This window comes from Plutella xylostella, chromosome 5 (assembly GCF_932276165.1).
Source record: "Plutella xylostella chromosome 5, ilPluXylo3.1, whole genome shotgun sequence".
In the NCBI taxonomy this organism is placed as follows: domain Eukaryota; kingdom Metazoa; phylum Arthropoda; class Insecta; order Lepidoptera; family Plutellidae; genus Plutella; species Plutella xylostella.
In genome coordinates, this window is record NC_063985.1 from 4,254,208 (window position 1) to 4,278,146 (window position 23,939).

The following is a 23,939-nucleotide window of genomic DNA, read 5'->3' on the forward strand; positions in this document are numbered from 1 at the left end:
AGAATACCTTTTGACTGATAAATAAACAAAGCATATTTTTACAAAAATAAATACTTTTATTCCTAATCTTTCTTAAAACTATCAATTCTTAAAAAACGATTTACAAAATAAACTTACCCTAATGAAAACAATTTTAGGCAAAATCATGTTTTCTTTTGGAATGCGAAAGCGCTGAGTTTCGATTGTTTGGGCGCATTGGTGACGGGCGGCGTGTCATCAATTTGATCTTCTAATTTCCTCTTTTGTGAGCTTTCTGACGCAACTTCACTGGGCTTGGTCTGAAGAGTCTTGAATGTTTTGATGCCTTGTCGGGTCAACTCTGAAGGGGTTAGATCTGCATTCTGCTGCTCTAAGATCGCTTTGTTTCTTGAGAACCAGTCGACGAATGTTTCACCGGCGTTCGGTTTCAATGGCTGTAACAGAGAGAAGAAATGATTATCACCAGTTAACTGGTTAAACACGGAAGAAGATACACCAACACTTGGAGCGGCTATGGCCCCTCTTATGTAGAGGTAGTAACTTTTGTCCGAATGCAGCGACACCACACACGAATTTTGTAATGTATTGTTTGATTATAACGATTGTGACGCTTCGTTCGAAGAAGTTACTGTGTCTCTGCGTCAGTGAAGGCCGAAGACGACATAAGGTTACCGATTTTAAAGATTTTTAGTCAGTAGTTGGTCAGCAATGGCCATTGCCACTGTTCAGTTGAATAGCCCATTCTTCTATATCTACAAGACAGTGTACTTACATCCAGATTCTCTCCAACCTCCTGTGTGGAGTCCAGTTCGACGAGGTTCCGCTCGGTGAGGCTGAGCGGGCTGTGCGCGGCGCGCGACGCGTCCCGCTGCTTCTTGAACGGGTTGCGAGCGCCGCCCGGCGATGACTTGATCGGCTGTGTGATAAACAATATAGTTATTTATAGTTTGGGTATAATTATTTGTTGCTGTCCTATCCAATCGTACCCCGCCGGCGGAAAAGGGGAACCCCTCCAAGTTGTCTATAGTAACTGCCCTTGCTTTGGACCAAGAGCTCGTATTTTTTTAACCATAATAATGTTTAAAACAATAACTGTAATCACGACAGCTTTACGATCTTACTGGAACGACTAAAATTTTCGTGTGACGTGATAATCCTAACAGAATGTCGGCTAGGGTATAATCCAGTAATCAGATCAATGGCGGGATATAGTCACTTCAACACAAACAAATATACTAATCAAAATGGGGGCATTATCATTTATGTTAAAAACAATTTAAACTCCTCTGTTACTGAGCCAGACTTTAGTGATGCTAACTGTTTAAAATTAACTTTACCAAACAATATGATCATAGTGGCTTTATACCGTTCACCATCCATTACGAATATAGATAACTTCCTAGTATCTTTGGATAACGTATTAAATATATCAAATAACTCTGCTGATATTATTGTCGCAGGTGACATTAATCGACGCATTTTTCCTGAAATAAAAATGACATATTATGTATCTAGCCTATCTGAAACCTAGTTAAACATTGTGAGATATGGCGTTTCGACTTTCTCCGTGTTCGGCATCATAAGGGTCTCAGTGACAGTTAAATAAAGTCAATTTTTCTCTCCACCTTTAGTTTGCAAGGTGCGGGTGCCTATATAAATAGAGTGAGTCGCCCGCGCGCCTCAGTTGTAATATCACCATGCAGAAATGACTAGGTTTCAGATAGGCTAGATACATAATATGTCATTTTTATTTCAGGAAAAATGCGTCTATTATGTAGTCTGAGCCTATCTGAAACCTAGTTAAACATTGTGAGATGTGTTTATTATCGCATGGTGGAGAGAAAACCAACTGTGACCCATAAGCTACTGATGAGTGTATCAGTAGATAAATATTTGAATCTATAAATTTATAATGCATAGATTTCTAGGTAATAGATATACTAAAAAGAAAGGTATAAGTATACATAAGACTTAAGTACTTCCTTATTATTCCTGACTTGTCAGAAAGTTATGGAAGGTATATACCTATAAATAAAGGTAGGTATTTATACACATGGATACACACAGTGCCTCTTCGAAAGCAATACTTATAAGTAATTATTGATCAAAATCTTGTTATTGTCAAGGCAATATTTTTAACATACACTAGCCGAATGGATGGAACCAGTGAAATACTTTGCAACAATATTTAAAAGCTGTAAAATGTAGAATATCGATCCAGGCCGCTGGGGCTCAGGTCAGCACATGCTGACGAGGGTATGTAATTCTGGACTGACCTCAGAAATGCAGCAGCCGACCGTGGAGCCTCGAGGACCTGCTCAGTCAGCCCTGTATGACGACACGGCCTGCAACACCTGGCGCGGCATCTAGTCCTTGGAACGAGGAGTGGTGCTTGAAGGGAAGATAATTTTACTAAATATCTCAGCCTCATCAGCTACTGGAAAAGATTAGATGAAGGCTGTGACACTGGCGGATAACTAAGTATTCAGTTTTTCAAAACATGATGCAGGTCACTACATTCACAGTCTAATTTTGTATTCTAACTAACTCGGCGGTTAACGAGTTCCTGTGCAGTCCTACTAGGAAGGAAAGTTATTTTATAAGCCTTTGCACCGATTTTGTGGGCTACTATCATTCTGTATCATTATGTGTGAATATTATGAGCTCTGGCAGCATTCCTTGGTAGATGACATCAATTAATAAAGATTGATTAATACAACAATAACAATTATAATAGTTGATAAATGAAACCCGGCTAACATGTCTTAACTGGGTAAGTAAATGATCAGTCATGCCACCAGGATAAGTAAAAAAACATTAACAAGGTCACCTTTAGGTATGTTCGTCAACACTAAGGGCAGGTCTCGGCCAAAACCTTAAGGCTTCGCCTTGTTGCAACTTCAAAGGTACGTAGGTAGGTACCTACTTATATTGTTGTAGGTTCGATTTTAAAACCATTAAGTCAACCTAGATAAAACAAAATAGCTCGATTAAATAAAGATGGTACGTAAAGATGTTAGTTGTACCTGATCAGACCTGATGCAACGACAGCCAACATAGACTCTCTAATCTGTGGAAGCAACAATCACGGTGGCGGGAACATGGACAGTTGGACGAGCCACCCTGAGCCTGAGAACTGACAGTTCGCCAACAGCAGATAGCTTGCGGCTATCTATAGGTAAACTTAGGTAGTTAGCTATACCCAAGAAAAATTCCTTGGACATCGATATGAGAGTGGAACAGCGAATAACTGTGACATTCATTAAAACAAAAAGGCTTGTTGTTGTCCAGCTAAGGAAGGTTACCTACTCCAGCGACCTGGTATTGCATTCTGAAAGAACTGCGAAGAGTTAATATTATGACTAATAATTATTACTTATTTAGAAAGTTTTCAGCAAACTCTAATAAATCAAGCAGCTACCACGTCACCGCTGCCCGGTTATAGCTCTGTACTAGCTTGGTAGATATATATACCAGTTCTAGCCTTCAGCTAGAGGTCAGAGAGCTCCTAAATGAGATGCGAGTACGAGCATGACACAAGTAATTTTTTACTTGGTAACTAGTTACGTAACTAACTGAAAGATCCATAAAACAGTTGAGGATTACTCAAAATGGAATTGTGAAAACGGCACGTCTGCATCTTAACCAGTCAGTCTAAGTAGTTTCAGCAGATACAGTGTTGAAAAATTGTTATGAAACGTTTGCGCCAGAATCGAATTAAAAATACATTTTCATTAGAGAAGCCGTTTAGGCATGAATAGGTACTTTCACCCTTTGGATTGTGCTCCAAATGATGACCTTCGAAATTTATAGAAATTTAATGACGACTGCCATTGTTTATTATCTAGCCCCGTACTTACATTGAGTAGGGCTGCGGCTACACGTGATGTGATACACAGTACACAGTAGGTATATGCATGTTCCCAGAATAGTGGAAGTTATAATTTTACCAAAAGGTAGTCGTCTCGTGCAAGAGCACCGTTACTCGATTTATTCGATACACAACTAGTAGACAGCTGCTGCGTAGGAGGTTCACGCATTTTTCAACAAAGAGCTCGGATACACTCACAATCCACTGGGACATAAGGAAGACAGCTAATATGGTGCCACTCAGAAACCGCGATGACACTCCGATCATGATCACCCGACAGTAGGATCATAATAAATTCGGTAACTTGTGAAGCGGTATGGTATAGCAACAGCGACTTTCACGAAATCAGGAATTAGCTCAGTGCTTTTAGGTTGAACACTCGCCGGTGGGATTCACTTTGCTCACAGCCGAGAAAAGAAAAGACTCAAAGCTGGAATCTGCCGATGTGTCATGACACTTAAGATAGTGTCTGGGGGGTCACTTTATATGACGAAAAACGAACTTTCAGTGCACTGCGGCGCGAGCCGCTCTATCTGTTTGTATGTAGGTATTAAACGTGCCGATTGCACGACAGCTCTCGTTCGTTCGTTTCTCATCAGTATAGAGTAACGCATCTGTACTTACCGTGCGTCACCATTCCCATGAGCAGTCCAATGATCTTTAGGCAGTTTAGAACAAAAGCTGCATTAGCAGAGACATCGAAATAAAAAATTGATTGCACAACTATCCCCAGGAGCAGTCTACAGGTCACTTTGGGTAGTTCAGAAGAAAGCTGCTTTAATAGAATACCCTACCTCAGCGGAGGCATCAAATTGAAGTGCTATAACACTTTTAGAAGCGGTGCACGTTACCCGATTTGTCGTCATCCATGCCGATGAGGCTAAGGCGACTGCAGGTGGTTACTCAGGCTTCGTTGGTGTGCCCTTGTATGGCTAACATGACCAACCTTGGCAGTAAACGTTCGTCTGCATATGCGAAAATCACTGATGAATAGCGCACGTTACTCGATACCTTCTAAATAAGTCACTCATAATGATGGCTGATGATGATGATGACCGTGCTAGCAATAGTGCAGGCGGTTCCGCTGAGCATAAAATCTCTTCCCAGACAGGGGGCGTTTGGATCTGGCAACCAGAACAGGAGTGCCAGGTGTGCGCAGCGATGCAGGTGGGACAACACAGCCGCCAGGGCAGGAGTGCATGGCTGGGTCTATGCAGCGATGCAGGTAGCACAAACCGGTGGCCAGGGCCAGGACCGGGTGTACGCTGCGATGCAGGTGGCACAAAACGGTGACCAGGGCCAGGACCGGGTGTACAGCCGCCAGGGCAGGAGTGCATGGCTGGGTCTATGCAGCGATGCAGGTACCACAAACCGGTGGCCAGGGCCAGGACCGGGTGTACGCTGCGATGCAGGTGGCACGAGACGGCGGCCAGCGCGGGAGCACAGGGCCGGGTGTATGCTGCGATGCAGGTGGCACGAACCGGTGGCCAGCGCGGGAGCACAGGGCCGGGTGCAGGTTACACGAAACTTCAATTTCACCGAATCGGCCTGCCTACCCTTCACCCGGGTAGGTACCGGCGGATCACATTACTTGCCGCACATGCCACAATGTCCCAACATACTGAAACTCGGAGCCACGTGCTTCCTGTAAAAAATCCTATGACGGTCCTGGAAAGCTCCTGTTTGTAAAGCCTTACATAAGCTATAATCAAGTGCATTATTGTAATAGCAAAGTTTTTATCAACTGTTTTCTAAAAATATTAGAAATTGAGGGTAGAAAAATATTTTTTTTATTATTTTTTCCTGTATAAAATTAACATATGCTTTACTTAAAGCGGTCATTAATGTAAGTATCTAGCTCAAGCGCCACTAGTAGGACCGGAATATGTGATCAATCATCACCACGACTATTGAATCGGGCCCTACTGCGTGGGATAAAAACCCCAAGCGCCGGAGCATTATGACTAGTGGCTGAGCTTTTAAAAGCAGTAAATAATAGCATTTTACTCACGGCTTATCAACTCAAACCTTCGTTGCGAAATCCTCAGCAATGGCTGCGTGCGCAGCAGCCGGCAGGTCCCGCTCCCCGACGCCACGTGTCGCGGTGGCCGCGCCCCGCGCCGCCTGGTCCGCATTACGCTGCTCCCGGCAGCGAGGACTCCGCAAATTCAATATTATATTTTTCCCCGTTCGGAGCGAAGCCGACGAGAACCGTGGCTACATTGAGCCATTTTGCCGAAGTGTTCACTTCAAAAATCAAAAACCAACTGAGGCGCGCGGGCGACTCACTCTATTTATATAGGCACCCGCACCTTGCAAACTAAAGGTGGAGAGAAAAATTGACTTTATTTAACTGTCACTGAGACCCTTATGATGCCGAACACGGAGAAAGTCGAAACGCCATATCTCACAATGTTTAACTAGGTTTCAGATAGGCTCAGACTACATAATATTAATATTCTGCCAGCATCTGACGACTCTCGTAAATCGGAGTACTTATGTCTAATGGCAGAGCACGGCTTGATACCAGCTATAACTTTGCCAACAAGACAAAAATCATGTATAGATCACATTTTTCTGAAAACGAAACACAATTCACTGGGCATAGTATGCAAATCATCAGTCACCGATCACGATATCTCGTTAGTCGCTTTAAATATTGGGTCAAAAATATGTAAATCTAACAAACTTAAAAATAAAATTAACTATTCTGCTGTAACTACTGAATTAAAACATCTTGATTGGACTGATGTAACAACTTCAACAGATGTATCTGAAAGTACCACTATTTTTACCAATAAACTTAGTGAAATTATCAATAACAACACAACAAAAATCAAAGTAAGTAAATCAAAATCTAATATTAAACCATGGATCACCCCAGGTTTAATTAGATGTATGAAAAATAGAGATAAGCTGCACATGAAACACCGAAAATATCCAAACGATTCTACTGCACGTTTAATATACTATAGGTTCAGAAACTTCTGCATTGATATACTACACAGAGTCAAAGCTGATTATGAAAACAGAGAACTAGCCAAACATAAAAAAGACCCAAAAAAGTTGTGGAGCACCATCCGTGATATTTGTGAAATATCAAATAGCAAAGCGAATTCCTCCAGTGAACTATTCAATAAAACAGAAACCCACAAAGAATAGACTAATAAATGTAACGAATATTTTACTACATTAGGTTCAAAACTAGCAAACTCTATCCTAGATCGCACAAATGAAACGGAAGAACACCTTGCTACTTTAGCATCATCATCCAGTTCATCACAATCATTCTTCATGCAACCAACGGATGAGGTTGAAGTGCTTAGTTATATTCGTCAACTCAAAGAAAATGTAGCACCAGGAATTGACAGCATTAATAACTCAATTGTTAAACTTATCGCACCTTACATCATACAACCTCTCGTACACATTTTCAATCTAAGTATTTCCTGTGGTATATTTCCGGATATCTGGAAATTAGCCTCCATCACACCAATTCATAAAGCCGGCAGTAAGGAATCACCCTCTAACTATCGCCCAATCACTCTCCTTTCAGTTTTTTCTAAGCTTCTAGAAAAAATTGTCAATAACAGATTGGTAAACTATTTGGAATCGAATAATAAAATTTCTTCCACCCAATTCGGTTTTCGTCGAGGCAGATCAACTGAGGATGCAGTATCACTTTTAATCAATTCAGTATCTACACACTTAGACAAAGGCAAGTGCTGTATCGGTGCCTTTTTAGATCTGGCCAAGGCTTTCGATACGGTATCAATCAAAATTCTCATGAGAAAACTCGAAAACCTTGGAATAAGAGGCATACCACAAGAGTGGTTTTTCAGCTACCTCACTGACCGGCGACAACTGGTTAAGATAGGAGACACTTACAGTGACCCCCTACCTATAAAATATGGAGTTCCACAAGGAAGCATTCTAGGACCCACGCTCTTTATTATATACATAAATGATATTTCATCGGCCTTTCCTCCCTCATCAAATGCCGAAGTCATCTGCTATGCAGATGATACAGCCCTCATTTTTCACGATAATTCCTGGCAATCTGTCCACCTGCAGACTACTAACGGTCTATCACTTATATCAAAATGGCTATCTAGGAATTTATTAACGCTAAATTCAGATAAAACGAAATACCTCTGCTTTCACAAAACAGCCGCGTCCAAACCAGATTCTGACCTAGAAGTAAAAATCCATTCATGTAATCTCTCAGATAACTTATGCTCATGTGTCTCAATTGAAAGGACTTCCTCAATTAAGTACCTCGGCGTAATAATCGATGAAAAATTAAACTTCCATAATCATCTACAATCACTAACGGGACGAGCAAGGAAGCTCATAAATATCATGCGTCTTTTGAGAAATGGAGCCACACTGGAAACGTTAAATCTTGTTTATATAGCACTGTGTCAATCGGTGCTTAGTTATTGTATAAGCAGTTGGGGCGGCGCATGTAAAACAGCACTTATCTCTGTAGAAAGAGCTCAGCGCTCGATCTTAAAGGTTATGCTAAAAAAGCCAAGGCGTTTTCCAACAACAGAATTATACAATCTATGTAATGTTCTCACAATTCGCAAACTTTTCATTCTCAGAGTCATAGTATCACAGCATCGTAAAACGTTAAACTCAATTAACTATGAAAACATGTTAACTCGTAGAGTATTTAGAGTAGAGCCAGCCACTACTAACACAGTTTTTGGTCAAAAATTCGCTAATTTCCTGCATCCATATATTTATAACAAAGCTGTCAAAGAATGCGAACTACAACTCCTCACAGTGAAAGAAGCTAAGTTCAAAACACAAAATTGGCTAAAAAGTATGGATTATAATGATACAGAAGCTATATTGTGCATAATTAAATAAACTCCCGTATTAACAATAAAACTTAACGCTCATAAGTTTATATTTATTTATTTTTGATTACGTAATTATATTTTATCACTATCTTCATCATATTTATTTTACTTTTATATATTTATTTTATATATCAATAGTAGTATCTACATATATTTAATGTATATCTATACGAGTATATTCTTTAATGAATAAGCCACCTGTCAGACATTGGTAAATACTTTAGAATTAAATTCCTTAACAGACTACTCACGATACAGGCCTGGCCTAGTGTGAGGGTCACTGACACACTCATAGGAAACCTCTACACCACCAATATTATTTTTTGTATAAAGTTTTCTTTTTGTTACTTACTCGATTTTTTTATTGTAATTCTTAAGTTTTTTATTTTCTTTTGAATACCATTTCATTTTTAAGTTAAGTACAAGTAAAATTTTTAAGTTCTTAAAAGTATTAATTTTTTAAGTTTTATGTTTTAGATGTTTAATGTTTTAAGTTTCTCACCTTAGATTTTTTAGTTTAAGTATGGTGTCAATAAAGAATTTTTTTTTTTTTTTTAATATTATTTTCTAAACATATTATGTTTAGACAAATCATTAGTACCCTGTATAAATAACAAGGACCAAATTAAGTATTCCTTATTATTTTCTTCAGCTTAACAAACGTCCAATCTCTGTTGCGTTGCGTGACTTTCCCAAGGAACGCGACAATACTTTGTTACAATTAAAATTAGTAATCTTCCATTCTCATCCAACTACACCACACATTTATACATATTTATCAACAAAACTCACCACAGGCTTAATAGGTGTAACAGTCTCTGCCTTCTTCTCCTTAACCCTCTGCGGAATGATCAAACTCGAGTTGACGGCATCATCAGCCGCGGCCGTGTCGTACGTCTCTTGAGTATCCAGCTCATGGAAGTGGGAATTCTGGGCTACATTCAATTTATCCGTCTCGCGTTCCCAGGTCTCTGATAAGTCGGTGAGTTTCTCTGCTAAGTGCATTCTTCCGAGGCGCGACGCGTATTTGGCCGCTAGAGGGAGCAAGCGGTCGTCTCGAAGCAGTTCCATGAGCTCTAGGGCCCGCTGCTCTATTTCGCTGCGGCATGCCAGCTGGAATTTAAACATTATTGTTTGTGAGAATAGGATATCATTGGTTTTAATAAATTTAAAATATGCCAATTAAAATTATCACTGTGGCAGAATCATTTAGAATAGGTAAAATTAAGAGTGGTCATAAATCTTACTTAGATTAACTATATAAAATTAATATCGTTGTCATGGATTAACTCATAAAGAATCTACATGATTCACATAGTAAAATAAAAACTCGTTAAAAATCGTCCTTGTCAGCATTATTGTAGATTAGTATCAATGAAATATGACGATAATCTAAATTTAAAACTCATCTTATCAAATTACATCAAGTCACCCAAGATGCAAATATTTACGAAGCGCCATGACTTGCGAAATAGTTTATTAGCCTCCTGGTCGTGAGTAATAAGACCTTGAATGTAAAACCATAAGTGAGACAATGATAATATGATTAGCACACTTGTGGAATATCTCCATCGTAAAATTTAGGCACTTTATGTTTTAATATATGTACCTATGGCTCTACTTATATGGTATGGCTAAATATATATATATATGTTTAAAATATATTTTAGAAGATTAGGGTGACAGTAAATCTCTTGGCCAAACGTTAAAAATCCTTTAAAATTGTGGGCTGTGTTATCCTTTTTATTTCGTTAACGAATTCAAGGTCAAGAGTCTAACGAGTAATGCAAATAAGAAGGTAAGGTACTTAATTGTTATGCAAAAAATATACCATGATAAATAACAAGCACTTAAAAACCAGATGCGTAACTTAAACTCCATAACTAAATATCAGAATTAGTATGCTAATTCATACGTGGAATTTAATTAATATCTGCTTATTTTATATATTTTTTTGGTATAGTACGAAAATTATAAATAGGTATATTGCTAGAACATTGGAAGGTTTTTAATAGCTGTTGTCACAGTGCTATACTGAATAAACGAAATATGCTGGTAACTGGAAAGTATCTTCTATCATCCTCTTTCCGTCCATACTTTCACGGACATCCTCTCTGTACAACAAGCGCCCTTACCGCTCCAAGCTAGCTCTTCCAGGCAACCTCACGTGGAATTACTAGCTATAGGTAAAACTGAACGTTCACCGTCGGCTAAACTATGTTAGTTCGCATAGTTGAGCCAGTTGTAGTTGACATACATAGTACATAGTTTACGATGGACGCACATGTATGAAAAACGGGCTTAACTATGCGAACTAACTTGCGACCGCCAACCCCCAGTAGTGACGAGGCACTAGAAGAAGAAGAAGGCATTCGGCTTAAGACCTAGTACTTACCGCGAACAGTTTGAGCGCGGTCTCGCGCGCGGTCTTGACGTCCACGTCGGCTGCTATATGCGCCCACCGCACCAGCTGCTCCTCGTACTGACCCTTCTCTGTGTCCAGCTCGCAGAGCGGCATCTGAAATGAAGAAATAAATTATGGTAATGTTTCACTGTCATCGTATATATTACGATCTATATTACAATATAAGAACACATCACTGTACAGAAAAGATTGATAGAATGAAATATAAAGGTTTTCTTGATTCCCAAAAGTTTACTGCTATAGTTCCAAGGACTAAAGCCCTTTCTGAAATCACCGATTCAAATATGAACAGGGTTAAGAATACCCACGCACTTGTGTGATGAGTGTAAAGCGTGATATAATGGATTTAGGTACGTTAGGGTAAATCTCTGCTGGCCAGATGTGAAAACAATATTCGTAGGTGTGAAAGAGCACTGTCTACCTAGCGAAGCTCTAAACTATTACTCAAGATGCGTTGGATATTGTGATGAGACATAGCAGCCGGTAAGAGTAAAGAGTCCTCTATAAGTCTTTGGTCATAAAAAACATAAGTTTCGTAGTTACAGCCAAGAAAGGGCATTCAAATGTAAGGTTAAAAGGTCGTGCTCCGAAGATAAAGTTCTCAGTGACATCATGAAATTGCATTAGTACATCAATTGGTCAGCTGACTTATTGCAATCGTGACTTGGACAAAAACAATAATAAACAATATAAAACATTTAAAATTATCGAATGACGACCTTTAGCCCCACATTTTAAGATGCATTCCTTACCCATGCTCGATCATGCATGACAGACCTAAAAAATACTAAAATAATATTATGAATGTCCAAAAATGTTCTCATATTTAATTAAATTACACCAAAGTCATTGTTGATAATAATTATTTGAACATATACCTCCTAGAAACAGGATAAACGATCATGTGATTGCGTTTGTTTTTCTCACACGTAATTAAGTAATCGCTTTTATAGTAATGAGTTTTTATCGTGCAAGAGGTCAATCATTTGTTTACCTTTAATCATAATGGCTTGTGTTTACCTACACATACGAGAGATATGAAGATAATTCAACATAGACTTTTGTTACCTGGATAGGGATCTGTGAGACGATTGGTTTCGGCACCGTGGGAGGGAATGATGCTCCTCTACAGACGATGGCCCGGACTGTTTGTGTTGATTCACTCACCTGAAAGAAATATAACAATTATACATTTATATAAAGGCCTATATATCTGCACCTACAAGGAGCGCTATACCTAATTCTTAGCAACTATCCAACAGCTAACGCCTACTTGTTTACAAACTCTATTGTCGGCCGTCACTATTCGGGTCTCCACTCGATAAATTTTCTACGCCATCGCATATCACACCGTCAGATATCATTTCGCAATTTCAATGCAGTTTTTTAAAAATATTCTTTCATACGGCTGAAACTATTTCGAAGACACAAAACATTAGAATTTATATAAAACTTATGATCATGGGACCTAAAATAAAATATACTATTCTTGTAGGTATGCGTATACCTAGATCTAACAGCGGACTTCCATCTGTTTATCATTACATCATCAAAACTTCACCAAACCTCCGCTCCCGTCCCAACTTACAGAAACAACAAAGTTGGATTCAGCCGTATACTCTGGACAACATATGGGCATCCACACCGCGCTGGCTACATGGTACAGTCTGATGGTTCCACTGCTGTCGGCCGTGCAGGGGGAGCCACTGTCGGAGCAGCCGAGCCACGTGAGACGGGACCCCGGGGTGAGGGGCACTGGGACTGTCTTAGTGCGGATCTGGTGGCCTGGGGGTGGTATAACAAGCGTATATTATGTGACCAAAAATTGCGATAAGTAAGTATTGTCCATGTGGATTTGGTGGCCTACGGATGATACGACAAGAAGCATATATCGTGTTATGACGATAAGATGGCCAATATTGTGCTTGTGCGAAGAATACGGTGGATCACTGGCACCGATTGCGAATTTTGTGGCCTGGGGACACAGCCTGGGGACGATACGATACAACAGAGAAAAAGGCGATGAAATATTTTCAATAACAGTTTGTGCGTCGATTTTTGTCGATACGATCTCGTAGTTATTAATTTATGTAACTGCTGATGGCGCAAAAAAAACAAGTCGATTATAAATAACATTTATAAAACTTAGGTTAGGTACATAAATAATAAAAACTATCAAGTTATATGGACAGGAAAATAAGTCAAGTTACGTGAATCCAAATCTATAAGTTATGTAGTTAGGTACGTCAGCTTTTTTTGTAATGAAAACAAAAAATATTTGCAATAATATAATAAACTATTAATAGCTTAATAACTGATAAAAATTATGAATCATTACAGCATTCGCAATAACTATCTCTCCCTAGGCAAAATATTTGTAACGAGTGAGGTAACGTAATATTGATGTAATATTAATACATATACACAATATGATAAGACTCGATTCGAAAGTTCGATCATAGGCCACTGCACACGAGTGTTTTTCGTTTTTATGTAAACAGTAGGAGAAAAACATCGTTAGGAAACATTGACATTGTAGTACATCTATGCTAGATTACCACCACGATTCCATTCCATACGGATTAAGGGTCTGCAATAGGGAATCGAGGGTTGGCATTGTCATAGAATTATGTAGTAAATGATGCTCTACAGCCTTGAAAAAAATCACACAGGTAGTTGAAGAGTCTAGCTAGGTGCTGAATCATTCGAATTTGAGTAAATGATTATGGATAACTGTAAATTAATTTCAGAATATCAAGAAAAACCAGTCAATCACACTCCCGTATTGTAACAACTGTGTCGTAATTATTAAGAATTTTCATATGATTTTTATCATATTATAAAGTTAAAGGCTTGGACTAGGCGCTAAATACCTTGTTTTTTAATAAACACACACTTATTTTGTGTAAATTAATCCCAAACTTGAGCAATTTTTTTCTCTCAAATCTTCATACAAATATCTATGGCGGCTTTCTGTGTTATAAAATCATAAACACAAATGACGTTTGACTCAGTTGGCCGCTGGCCTCCAAAGAAGGGTCACGTCGGTTTAGGCAGCACTGACAGCTCGCGATCTTATCGTGTACAGATACAAAATCACTGCACATTGGTTGTCATTGCACTTTTTCAACTTTTATGACACCAACATAATTTGATTTGAAATTGAGGAAGCATAATTCTTCCAGTATATTCAATACATTAAATTAAATTAGATAGTGTGCAATATTCTCGTGATATTACAGTCTCGTAAAGGTCTGATGAGGAGCAGGAATATAGCGAATGGATCTAAGTGATGACAATACGCACGAACATTAGGTTAGGGATCAAAAATACAGTCTCTTGGTGCTGGTTGAGGTATGGTCTCGTGAGGATCTGATGAGGGCAGTAACACGGTGGTGGCTCAATTTTATTTCAAAGATGTTAATAGCTAAAAGCATCGAGTTTGGGCTATTAAGTATGTTTTTCAGAGAGAGAGAAAGAGATTTTGTTTTTCCCCTGGATGTGTTAGGTTTACTGGGTTTACTAAGTTCATTCTGTTAATGGCATCAAGTTGTTATGTGTTCATAAGTAATAATTATTTATTAACAAAATGCTGTTGATTCTCCACGAAAATGTAAAAATAAAAATAAAATAAATAAAAATAAATTCGTAACGTAAAATTGTCAATGACGGAATTTCTTCTATAGACAGTAGCCACAAAAAAACAAACGATAGATGGCGTGATTTGAAGATAAAGATACATTTTTTCGACACATAGACAGCAACAACAAAAAAATACAGATTTAAAGAAAAGAAACACATACTTATACAAAACAACAAAGAAAAAAAAAGGATACACATCAAAATAACTGGAAAAAATATAAGCCCCAATTTACTTGTGTGGGACAGGGAGTACCATAATATTTTTTTTGGGGTACTCCCCATCTATGCGAAATATAAGCTTGATATCTTTACCCGTTTCTGAGAAAAAGGGCGGAGACAGACAGTCAGTCAGACAGACGGACAACAAAGAGATCCTATAACGGTTGCTTTTTTTCTTTTGACGTTCGAAACCCTAAAATTAAGTAAAAATATTATGCTGCCAAAAAATGTACTTACAGGTATTGAAAAAGCGGTATATAAACAAATTATACCAGCAGAGGGTTCACCATTTAGCTGAATGTTACTTAGAAAACGGCCTTGAGTGGCGGTCAAGTTGGTCCCCGCCTGCGATACTTTCCATTAACATTGGGACTCGTTTTCATGTTTTTAGCGTACAGTCAGGTTTTTAGAATAGAATAGAATAGAATAGAATACTACTTTATTGACTAAAAATAACACAAATAACAATTTATACAGTGGAGTTAAGTTAGTGTTTTAGTTTTTTATAATTGTATTTTTTTATTTGTAACTTTTTAGTTGTTTTTATTTTATGAAATTTTACGTCGGTAGGTAGTTCATGATCATTTTTTATTTCAATAATTTTGGTGTTGTTATTTAAATACCTTCAATATGCATATTTTTGTAATGTGAACATCAAGTCCTTTCATTTGATACCTTACACGGCAAAGTTGAATTATTATTTTTTCGATCATCACGTTATGTCCTCAAGAGGGCGCTATGTACATTTTAATGGAACGTCACATAGCCTATAGCCATCGCGCCATCAATACGCTTCTAACAATACCTCATACATCAAAATCTATCAAGCCGTTTAGGCTACAGGAGGGAACAAAGAAACAGACAAACATACATATATACATACATACAATCAAAAAACATTACCCTCCTCCTTCGGCAGTCGGGTAAAAAGGAGTAAGACAGGGGGTCATTCTGAACTTTTGCTCTACGAGTTTTGGAAATTAACAAAAAAAAACCTTTTTCATAGAAACTTTGTGACTTTTTACCATGGAAAACGAATATTTTTTTTCGCGAATTTGCAAATCTCGTAGAACAAAAGTTGTTCAGAATGACCCCTTGAGTCATCCCCTTTTGGCTTAGTATAGCCCTTTTGCGACACTATGTATTTACTTTGCTTTGTCGTCGGGGTTCAGTTGGCTGGAGTATGCCCGAAACTTATTATCTACACTTTAATACTTTTAGTTACCTTTCTACAAGTAAATACCACATTTGTTTGAGAAAGCTAATCGGGTTCCGAGTATAGAGTAAAGTGGCACCCCTATTAATTTCTACTCTTTCCTGGTGCCTACCAGTGTAAGTAAGAATTATACTTACTTACCCTAAAATCACCCAAAATGTACTTGAACATAATTGTCAATAAAGTTGGCGAGTAAAAGTTTATCAACCCACTGTGCAAACTTACATGTGTGCGTGTCACTGCGTGTGCTGTGTGAAGAGCATTGAAAACCCAAATTTGGCGGGGCACGTCACCCTGTACGGACCCTTAAGTGATTATAGAGTGTCTAAAGTCTACAAAACAACAAACACGCGTGTTTTTGAATTAACTTACCATTCATAGCAATAATATCCATGGCTAGATGCTGGTCGGTCGGGCCTGGCTCAGAGCTGTGGTAGACCGCTAGGATCGTCGTGTTGAAGCCAGCCAGGGCGACCACTGGACCCGCCAGAGATATTACCTGGAATAGGAAGAGTTTTACTGCCTGCTATTATAATTTCGGTAGTAGGGAGGTATAACGGTTTCTTGAGAAGTTAACGTCTTCACCACTGTAGTAGTGTAGGAGATAAGAATCACCTACTGTAATTTAAAACGTCGTCGGATACACGTGTAAAATTATTATTATTTATCTCTATTAACGTGAAATGTATCGCCCTACGGGCGCGCATTTTAATATTTTTGCACTAATATCACATTACATCTTTTGCACTCCACTACGTCTCGTGCAAACACTATGTAGCCTACCTGTCTCTGCATGCCTCATGGCGACTATCTATGATTCTATTCTCTCCGCTATGGTGCTAACAGCACACAAACGTCTCTCAGTTCATCCTACTTGTATACCTACCTGCCTCTGCGAGCCTCGAGGCCTCTATCTTAGATTCTAGTCACGCTTACCTATGGTACTAATGCTACACAATGTCCGCATGGTTCTAGAAAGCGTGCCTCGGCGCATCTAAATCAATCATAGACTGTACTCTACCTATGGATTTTTAATACTTATCAGTTTCTGCGTGCCTCTGGCCGTCCTACCTACCTATCTACTGTACTACGCAACACAAAACTCTGCCTCCTTGTTGTGCCGGGACATCTATCTTAGGTTCAATTCCAGCTTACCATTATACCTGTCTCTGCGTGCCTCGCGGCGTGTAGAGGCGCAGCAGGCGCGCGTCGATGGCGCAGGCGAGCAGCCCGGCGGCGGCGGCCACGCACCGCGCCTCCTCCGCCCGCCCCAGCGACACCGCCCACTCCTCGCTGCTGCCCGCCAGCCCAATGCACACCAGCTGATGTACTATACATTATACATGTCTCTGCGTGCCTCGAGGCCTCTGTCTTAGATACTAGTCTCGCTTAGCTATGGTCCTAACGGCACACCAAAGTCTCCGTCCTAGTTGTATGCCTACCTACCTACCTGTCTCTGAGTGCCTCGGATGTATATCTTATGATCTAGTCTCGCTTACCTATGGTGCTTATGCTACACAATGTCCGCATGGTTCTTGAATGCGTGCCTCGGGGCATCTAAATGCACCTTAGGCTCTACTCTACCTATGGATTTTTAATACTTATCTGTTTCTGCGTTCCTCTTGCCGTCATCTTAGCTACCGTGCCTATAGAACACAAAAGTACATTCATGTTCCTACCTGTCTCTGAGTACATTGGGGTATCTATCTTAGGTTCCAGTCTAGCTTACCTATAATGCATTATACCTGTCTCTGCGTGCCTCGCGGCGTGTAGAGGCGCAGCAGGCGCGCGTCGGTGGCGCAGGCGAGCAGCCCGGCGGCGGCGGCCACGCACCGCGCCTCCTCCGCCCGCCCCAGCGACACCGCCCACTCCTCGCTGCTGCCCGTCAGACAATGCACACCAGCTGCTGTACTATATCTTATCTTAGATTCTAGTCACGCTTACCTATGGTACTAAATCTAATGCTACACAATCTCTGCATGGTTGTGGAATATCTGTCTCTGTACTAGTATAGTTTAGCTGTGGTCCTAAAGGCACACAAAAGTCTCCATCCTAGTTGTATTTATATCTGTCTCTGCGTGCTTTGGGGCATCTATCTTATGTTACCTATGGTGCTAATGCTACACACTACGCATGATTGTTGAATACCTGCGTTCCTCTTACCGTCACCTTAGCTACCGTGCCTATAGAACAAAAGTACATCCTTGTTCCCATCTATGTCTGCGAGCATCTACCTTAGGTTCCAACCTAGCTTACCTATAACACTGCATACCTGTCTCTGCGTGCCTCGCGGCGTGTAGAGGCGCAGCAGGCGCGCGTCGGTGGCGCAGGCGAGCAGCCCGGCGGCGGCGGCCACGCACCGCGCCTCCTCCGCCCGCGGCAAAGACACCGACCACTCTTTGCTGCTGCCCACGAGTGATATGCACACCAGCTTGCTGCGGGGTACATAGGTGTGGTTGTGATATGGGGATTGAGTTGTTCTATTTTGAAGATGAATGAAGTTTCATTCCTACATTCTTCACTAAAGAGCCATTTGCAATAATAAGTGCGAGGAAAATACTGCAGATTTGGGTGGGAAATATGGTAGAGGAAGACAGCTTTAGACCAAAGAGTGTATAAATCTTCCTGAGCATGAACTTTGGTCTCACTGCTGGGCTGCATGTGATACCATTAGTTAGGTACTATTCTGTGGTGATACTTAAAGCTAGGGAGATGAAACTTCGTACTTTGTAGGTAGATGGTGTGGCTTTTGTTTTTGTCTTTGCTTTAAGACAAGATATCATTAGGTATCTAGAGGGTAGATAGGTATTAAGTACATCATGTTGTTGTTTGGTTGATGTTGATCGTATCGGGACCGCCAGTAGCGGTTGCTATTTTTGAGGAGATAATGATAAATTGATAATACTGATAAATGATACTAAGAAAATTATAATCAATACCGCTGATTTGTTAACAATTTTGTTTGTTTTGTTTTTACGATAACGTGATCAATTTATTTAAGTACCTATTTGTGAATATGCATTACGTGAGCCTTTATGCGTGATTCATGTATATTTAAGTGGTTTTGAGATAACGTTAATGTGCATAAAATTAGCAAAACATAACACAACACTTGGAGACTCTGCTTAGCGACAATATGTTATGAAGCGGTTCAATTGGCTCTCACCGTAATATTGATTTATTGCGTCAGATGTCTACATTTGCGATCAATTTATATGGGTAGCTAGGTACCTACTTACTTTTCAATGATTAAATAGTATTTGTCTTGTATTATACTATGTTATTTCGCGTAACAACTACTTATGTACTTATAAAAAAGTCACGTGACCATTTGACTCACTTTATCTTTGTAGAAAACCTACAACAGTTACATAACATAACTTCATAACAGTACCACATAGTATTATTTCCAGTACCTGGGGGTCTCGCACGCCAGCACCAGCACGGTAGTCGACAGGCTGGCCATGGTGTGGTTCAGATAATTGTTCAGATGTATGCCGTGGTGCACCCCCGCGTCGTGGAACTCCACGTCTATGGTGGACTCCCCGTTTTCTTGAGTGTGGCAGCGAACGATGCCGACCTCGTTCCAACACATGTATCTGCAAGTTTGGACAATATTTAGTAGGTACTCTACTCAACGTTATAAAGAGTTATGTGTACAAATAAAGAATATTCTATCTATCTATCTATCTATCTAAAGAGGTATATCATTAGTTGGCAGACCACCTGCTAGATGGTCCGATGACATCTGCAGGGTTGCGGGGAAGCAGTAAGGAGGCCTATACCCAACAGTGGGCGATAGAAGGCTGATGATAGTGATATCACTAGGCTACTCCAAACTTTCACAACCTCTTGGGGTTATCACCCTGGGCCTTTAAGGAGATATTCTCATCAAGAGCTCGTTAAGGAGACGTTAGGGAAAGTAAAGGGCAAGGAAGCAAGAATTACGCAATATGGCTGGATTGATTTAAAGAAAATATGAGTGTACAGCAAGAGGATTTCATTTCCGTTGCTGTGGAGATGGATGAGGGCATCATAAAGTGTAATGGTGTGAAAAGGCAGGCGGAATCGCGACCATAAGGACAATAGCCTATGTATAAAAATAAATCATCGGAAGATTACAATCATAATGTTGTTACTATGGATGGTATCAGTAGGTAGGTATGGCGCGATTTCCGCATGTAGATGTTTACCATCGATAGATAAGAATCCTGGCGATAAATATCGCGGGGATCATTATCTAGGTTTTTTAGGATTATCTAGGGTTTTTACCCTGTTGTTTTGCCCGACAAGACCATCAAGTAACTATATCAATGTTCTGATCAGTACAATTTTACTGTCGATGAGCTACTTACAGATTACCTAGTTATTACAAATAAGATTTCTTAGCTAATGTTATAATAATTATAACTGATAGTTACCAATAGTGTGATTCAGATGGATATCAAATCGTAACCGTGACGAGGCATTTTGTTGCAATGTAACAAGGAAATATAATGACGTGAAACAGGAAAATGGTAATTTGATCAACTAATCATTGAACTACCTATAACTATTGAATTTCTTGACTTACACAATATTAAGAACATAGTAGAATATTATAATTATTATGCTTCCGTATGTATATTTACTTTAGTAACATCATCAGCACGTATAATATTCGTCTCCCAAGGAGACCTATATCCAGCATTACGTATACCTACGCAACGATCTGATATCGCCGCATCAGCATGAGTGTAAACACATTACCTATGTTCAAGATGCGTGGGCGTGGCGGAGGGCTGGAAGGGCGGCTGCGGCGGCACCCCCCGCGGCCCCCGCGACCCCCCCTCGTCCCCCCGCGACTCCGCCCGCGACCCCCGCGAGTCCTCGTCCACGGCCAGGCCTAGCGTCTCGTTCTTCAGCTTCTCCAGAGATATCGCGTTGTCATCGTCACTCTCGTAGTTCTCTATTAGGTTGTCTACTATGTCGTCGTTGTCTGAGGATAATAAATATGACGTGATCTTTTGGAACTGCCATTAGTCAATCATGTCGTCGTAGACGCAGAAACTACATTGTTTGCAGCTTCCAAAAACCAAACACCGAATTCGTAAAAAAACATTTTAAATAACTATCTTCATCTATCAACAATAAAGTAAATAAAACCCTTAAAATTTACCCCCTAACAAAAGTGGAAATAAAACGCATTTTATCAATGTTCTTAATAAATTTAACATATGAGGAAACAGAAAATATTATAAACTGAACACCTTCTTTTTGCTGCCTACTTCAATCATCATCTATTTATACCTATAGTTTGTGTTGTGCATTAGTTTTGTATATTTGTTACCTAATCATAACTTTAGTACCTATTATATTGTTATTAAATTTTAGTCCTGTACTTTTAATATTAACTTGTATATATATTTAATCATGTGTACCTACTTAGTTAAATTAGTTGTATTTTATTAAATTATTGTCTTGGTGGATTGAGCGGGGCACCCAGTAATACAGGTTCCCACCTAGTACAGGGGCCCTTGCGAATTGTTTTAACTTGTGTTTTTTGTACAATAAACAATTTTAATTTTAATTTTTTAATGTCATTATGGGCGCCGCAAAACGCAGAGCAAAAGTAAGGATGACTCAGCAGTTTCTTTGATTAAGAAACAGTGCTACAAGTTATGGATTACGGATGGATGAGTCTTGATAACGTTTTCAGGATAGCATCTATTGCAATTCAGTTTAATTCTACAGAAATAGGTACTCCTTATACTCACCATTATCTCGTTCAATCATCTCAATAGTGTCCATGTTTTCTTGAGCCGCCATGGTTTCCTTCCCGCAACAGTTGACCAGCATACCGAGCTGCCCAGCCACGTCGCAGTAAGCTATTACACCATTTCCTACAATAAATACCTATACCAGTTAATAACATGCACTTTTTAAAACCCTATATACCTAATTAAGAACAGACAAATAGTGTATCACTCACCCTTAGGATTCCAAGCCAAAGCTGACACATTGTGAGAGGTAGGGTGTTCAATAACACCAATACAGTTTCCCTCAAGTAATCCCCACACTGCTATCTGCCCTGCCACTGTGCTCGCAGCCAAATACTCGCCACATGGGGAAAACCGGCATTGGGATATTGCACATTTAATCTGAAAATTCTCACAATTATTTATTATGCTACACATTTTGCTATCAGTAATTTTAATAATAATACAATTATATTATTCTTATAAATGCAGAGATTACTCCAGTTGTTGTCATTTCAATTTAGGTGGTTTTTGACTCTTAAAAATCATTGTTATCATCTTTGAAAGTAGTGTGCGTACAAGAGTATCTGCTGTATGAAAAAGAAATAAGAGCAGCCTCCATTTCAGCACATCCATAAACAGAAATATACAAACCGAGCTATGTGTGAATGTCATTCTCTGGCCCCAAGTTTCTGTGTCAAGTATCACAACCTCTCTGTTACTTGGATAAGCCAAGTATTTACCTTCTTTTGGCTCAAAATCCATTCGACCTAAAACAAAATTATATCTAAATCATTTGTTTTAAAAACAGGGTAAGATTTTTATAAAATGCAGTACCAAACTAATCTTACATAAAACTTTAGCAGCATAGAAAGTGTTGATTTTAGGCACACAGCTGACTTCAGACACTACTTTCTGAGTATCAATGTCCCAGACTCTCAAGTTGCCATCTCCGCAAGCGGTGCAGGCATACTTCATCTGCGGACACACAGCAATGCTGAGGACCGGCCCCTTGTGGTCCGCCATTACAAACAGAGGAGCGCCTCCCTCCGGACTGCAGATCTTTGCCTCCATATTCTCAGAAGAACAACCCAAAGCCTGTGAAGGATGAAGGTAATATTAATATAATCAGCAAAGTACTTTTTTATTAATTTAGTAAATAAATAAATTATCCAGGAGAATCCAGGCGAGTAACAAACCCAAATATTTGTGTATTTGTAGAACTACAACATACAGCTTTCACATATAGTTAATGTCTACTCACTTCAATCTTCCCAGAGGACATGATCTGAGTGACAGGAGCAGTGAACCTGGTGACGATGCCGTCCTTGTCGAAGGCCGGGAAGGTGTAGGCCTGCACGGCGTGGTTGTCTGTTGCAACATACAGTCTTTTGTCTTTATAACACACTGCAAGGGCACTCTCTCCCACACAATGGGAATTAGGGTCGTCATCTTCGATATCTACCCATATTCTAACATCGCCATCGTGCCCACAAGTTATTATGTGTCTGAAATAAACATAATTTCGTTAAATAAGGGCGATGGTTGGTTAACAACATAATGTATAAAGTTTCACACTTACTTCCCATCATCAGTGTAGCATAAATCGGTGTGCCCTTCGGCGTGAGCGTATCTTAAGGGCTTGCTTTCTATTTTCATGTTTATAACTATAAAACAATGCGCACTTTGAAGAAAAAGAAAATTATCCTAACAATCAACTTTGTTTTGAATATTTTTAGGTTGACGACTTTGACGGCCAATTTGGCGCGAAAGCGAAGTGAATGACCGAAGGATGAATGAATGAAAACTTTTTGTCTGTGGTGTGTGGCTATGTGAGTGAATGACAACGAAGTCTAGAATAGAGGTGAAACCTTTGGAAAACCAATAAAATATGTTTTAAAGAGTTTTTTTTTTAATTACCTATTTTTTTACTTTAGTTCCTCCTTAATTACGAAATTATTAAACATGCAAAATTGTA

The 23,939-nt window shown here is 39.5% G+C and overlaps 1 protein-coding gene across 1 annotated transcript; it reads right to left on the bottom strand.

Annotated features, from left to right (window-relative positions):
* Positions 1 to 35: 35 nt before the first annotated feature.
* LOC105396754 (WD repeat and HMG-box DNA-binding protein 1) lies at positions 36 to 23,890 on the bottom strand. The gene is made up of 16 exons (XM_048633538.1): positions 23,544 to 23,890; positions 23,226 to 23,469; positions 22,813 to 23,059; positions 22,616 to 22,731; positions 22,195 to 22,363; positions 21,980 to 22,105; positions 20,973 to 21,201; positions 19,640 to 19,822; positions 18,496 to 18,658; positions 16,596 to 16,722; positions 12,735 to 12,931; positions 12,215 to 12,313; positions 11,117 to 11,239; positions 9,514 to 9,834; positions 752 to 895; positions 36 to 413 (listed from the first exon to the last, which is right to left on the bottom strand). The coding sequence occupies exons 1-16, from the start codon at positions 23,618 to 23,620 to the stop codon at positions 144 to 146; spliced, it is 2,835 nt and encodes a 944-aa protein (XP_048489495.1). The 5' UTR covers positions 23,621 to 23,890; the 3' UTR covers positions 36 to 143.
* Between the last annotated feature and the right edge of the window lie 49 nt (positions 23,891 to 23,939).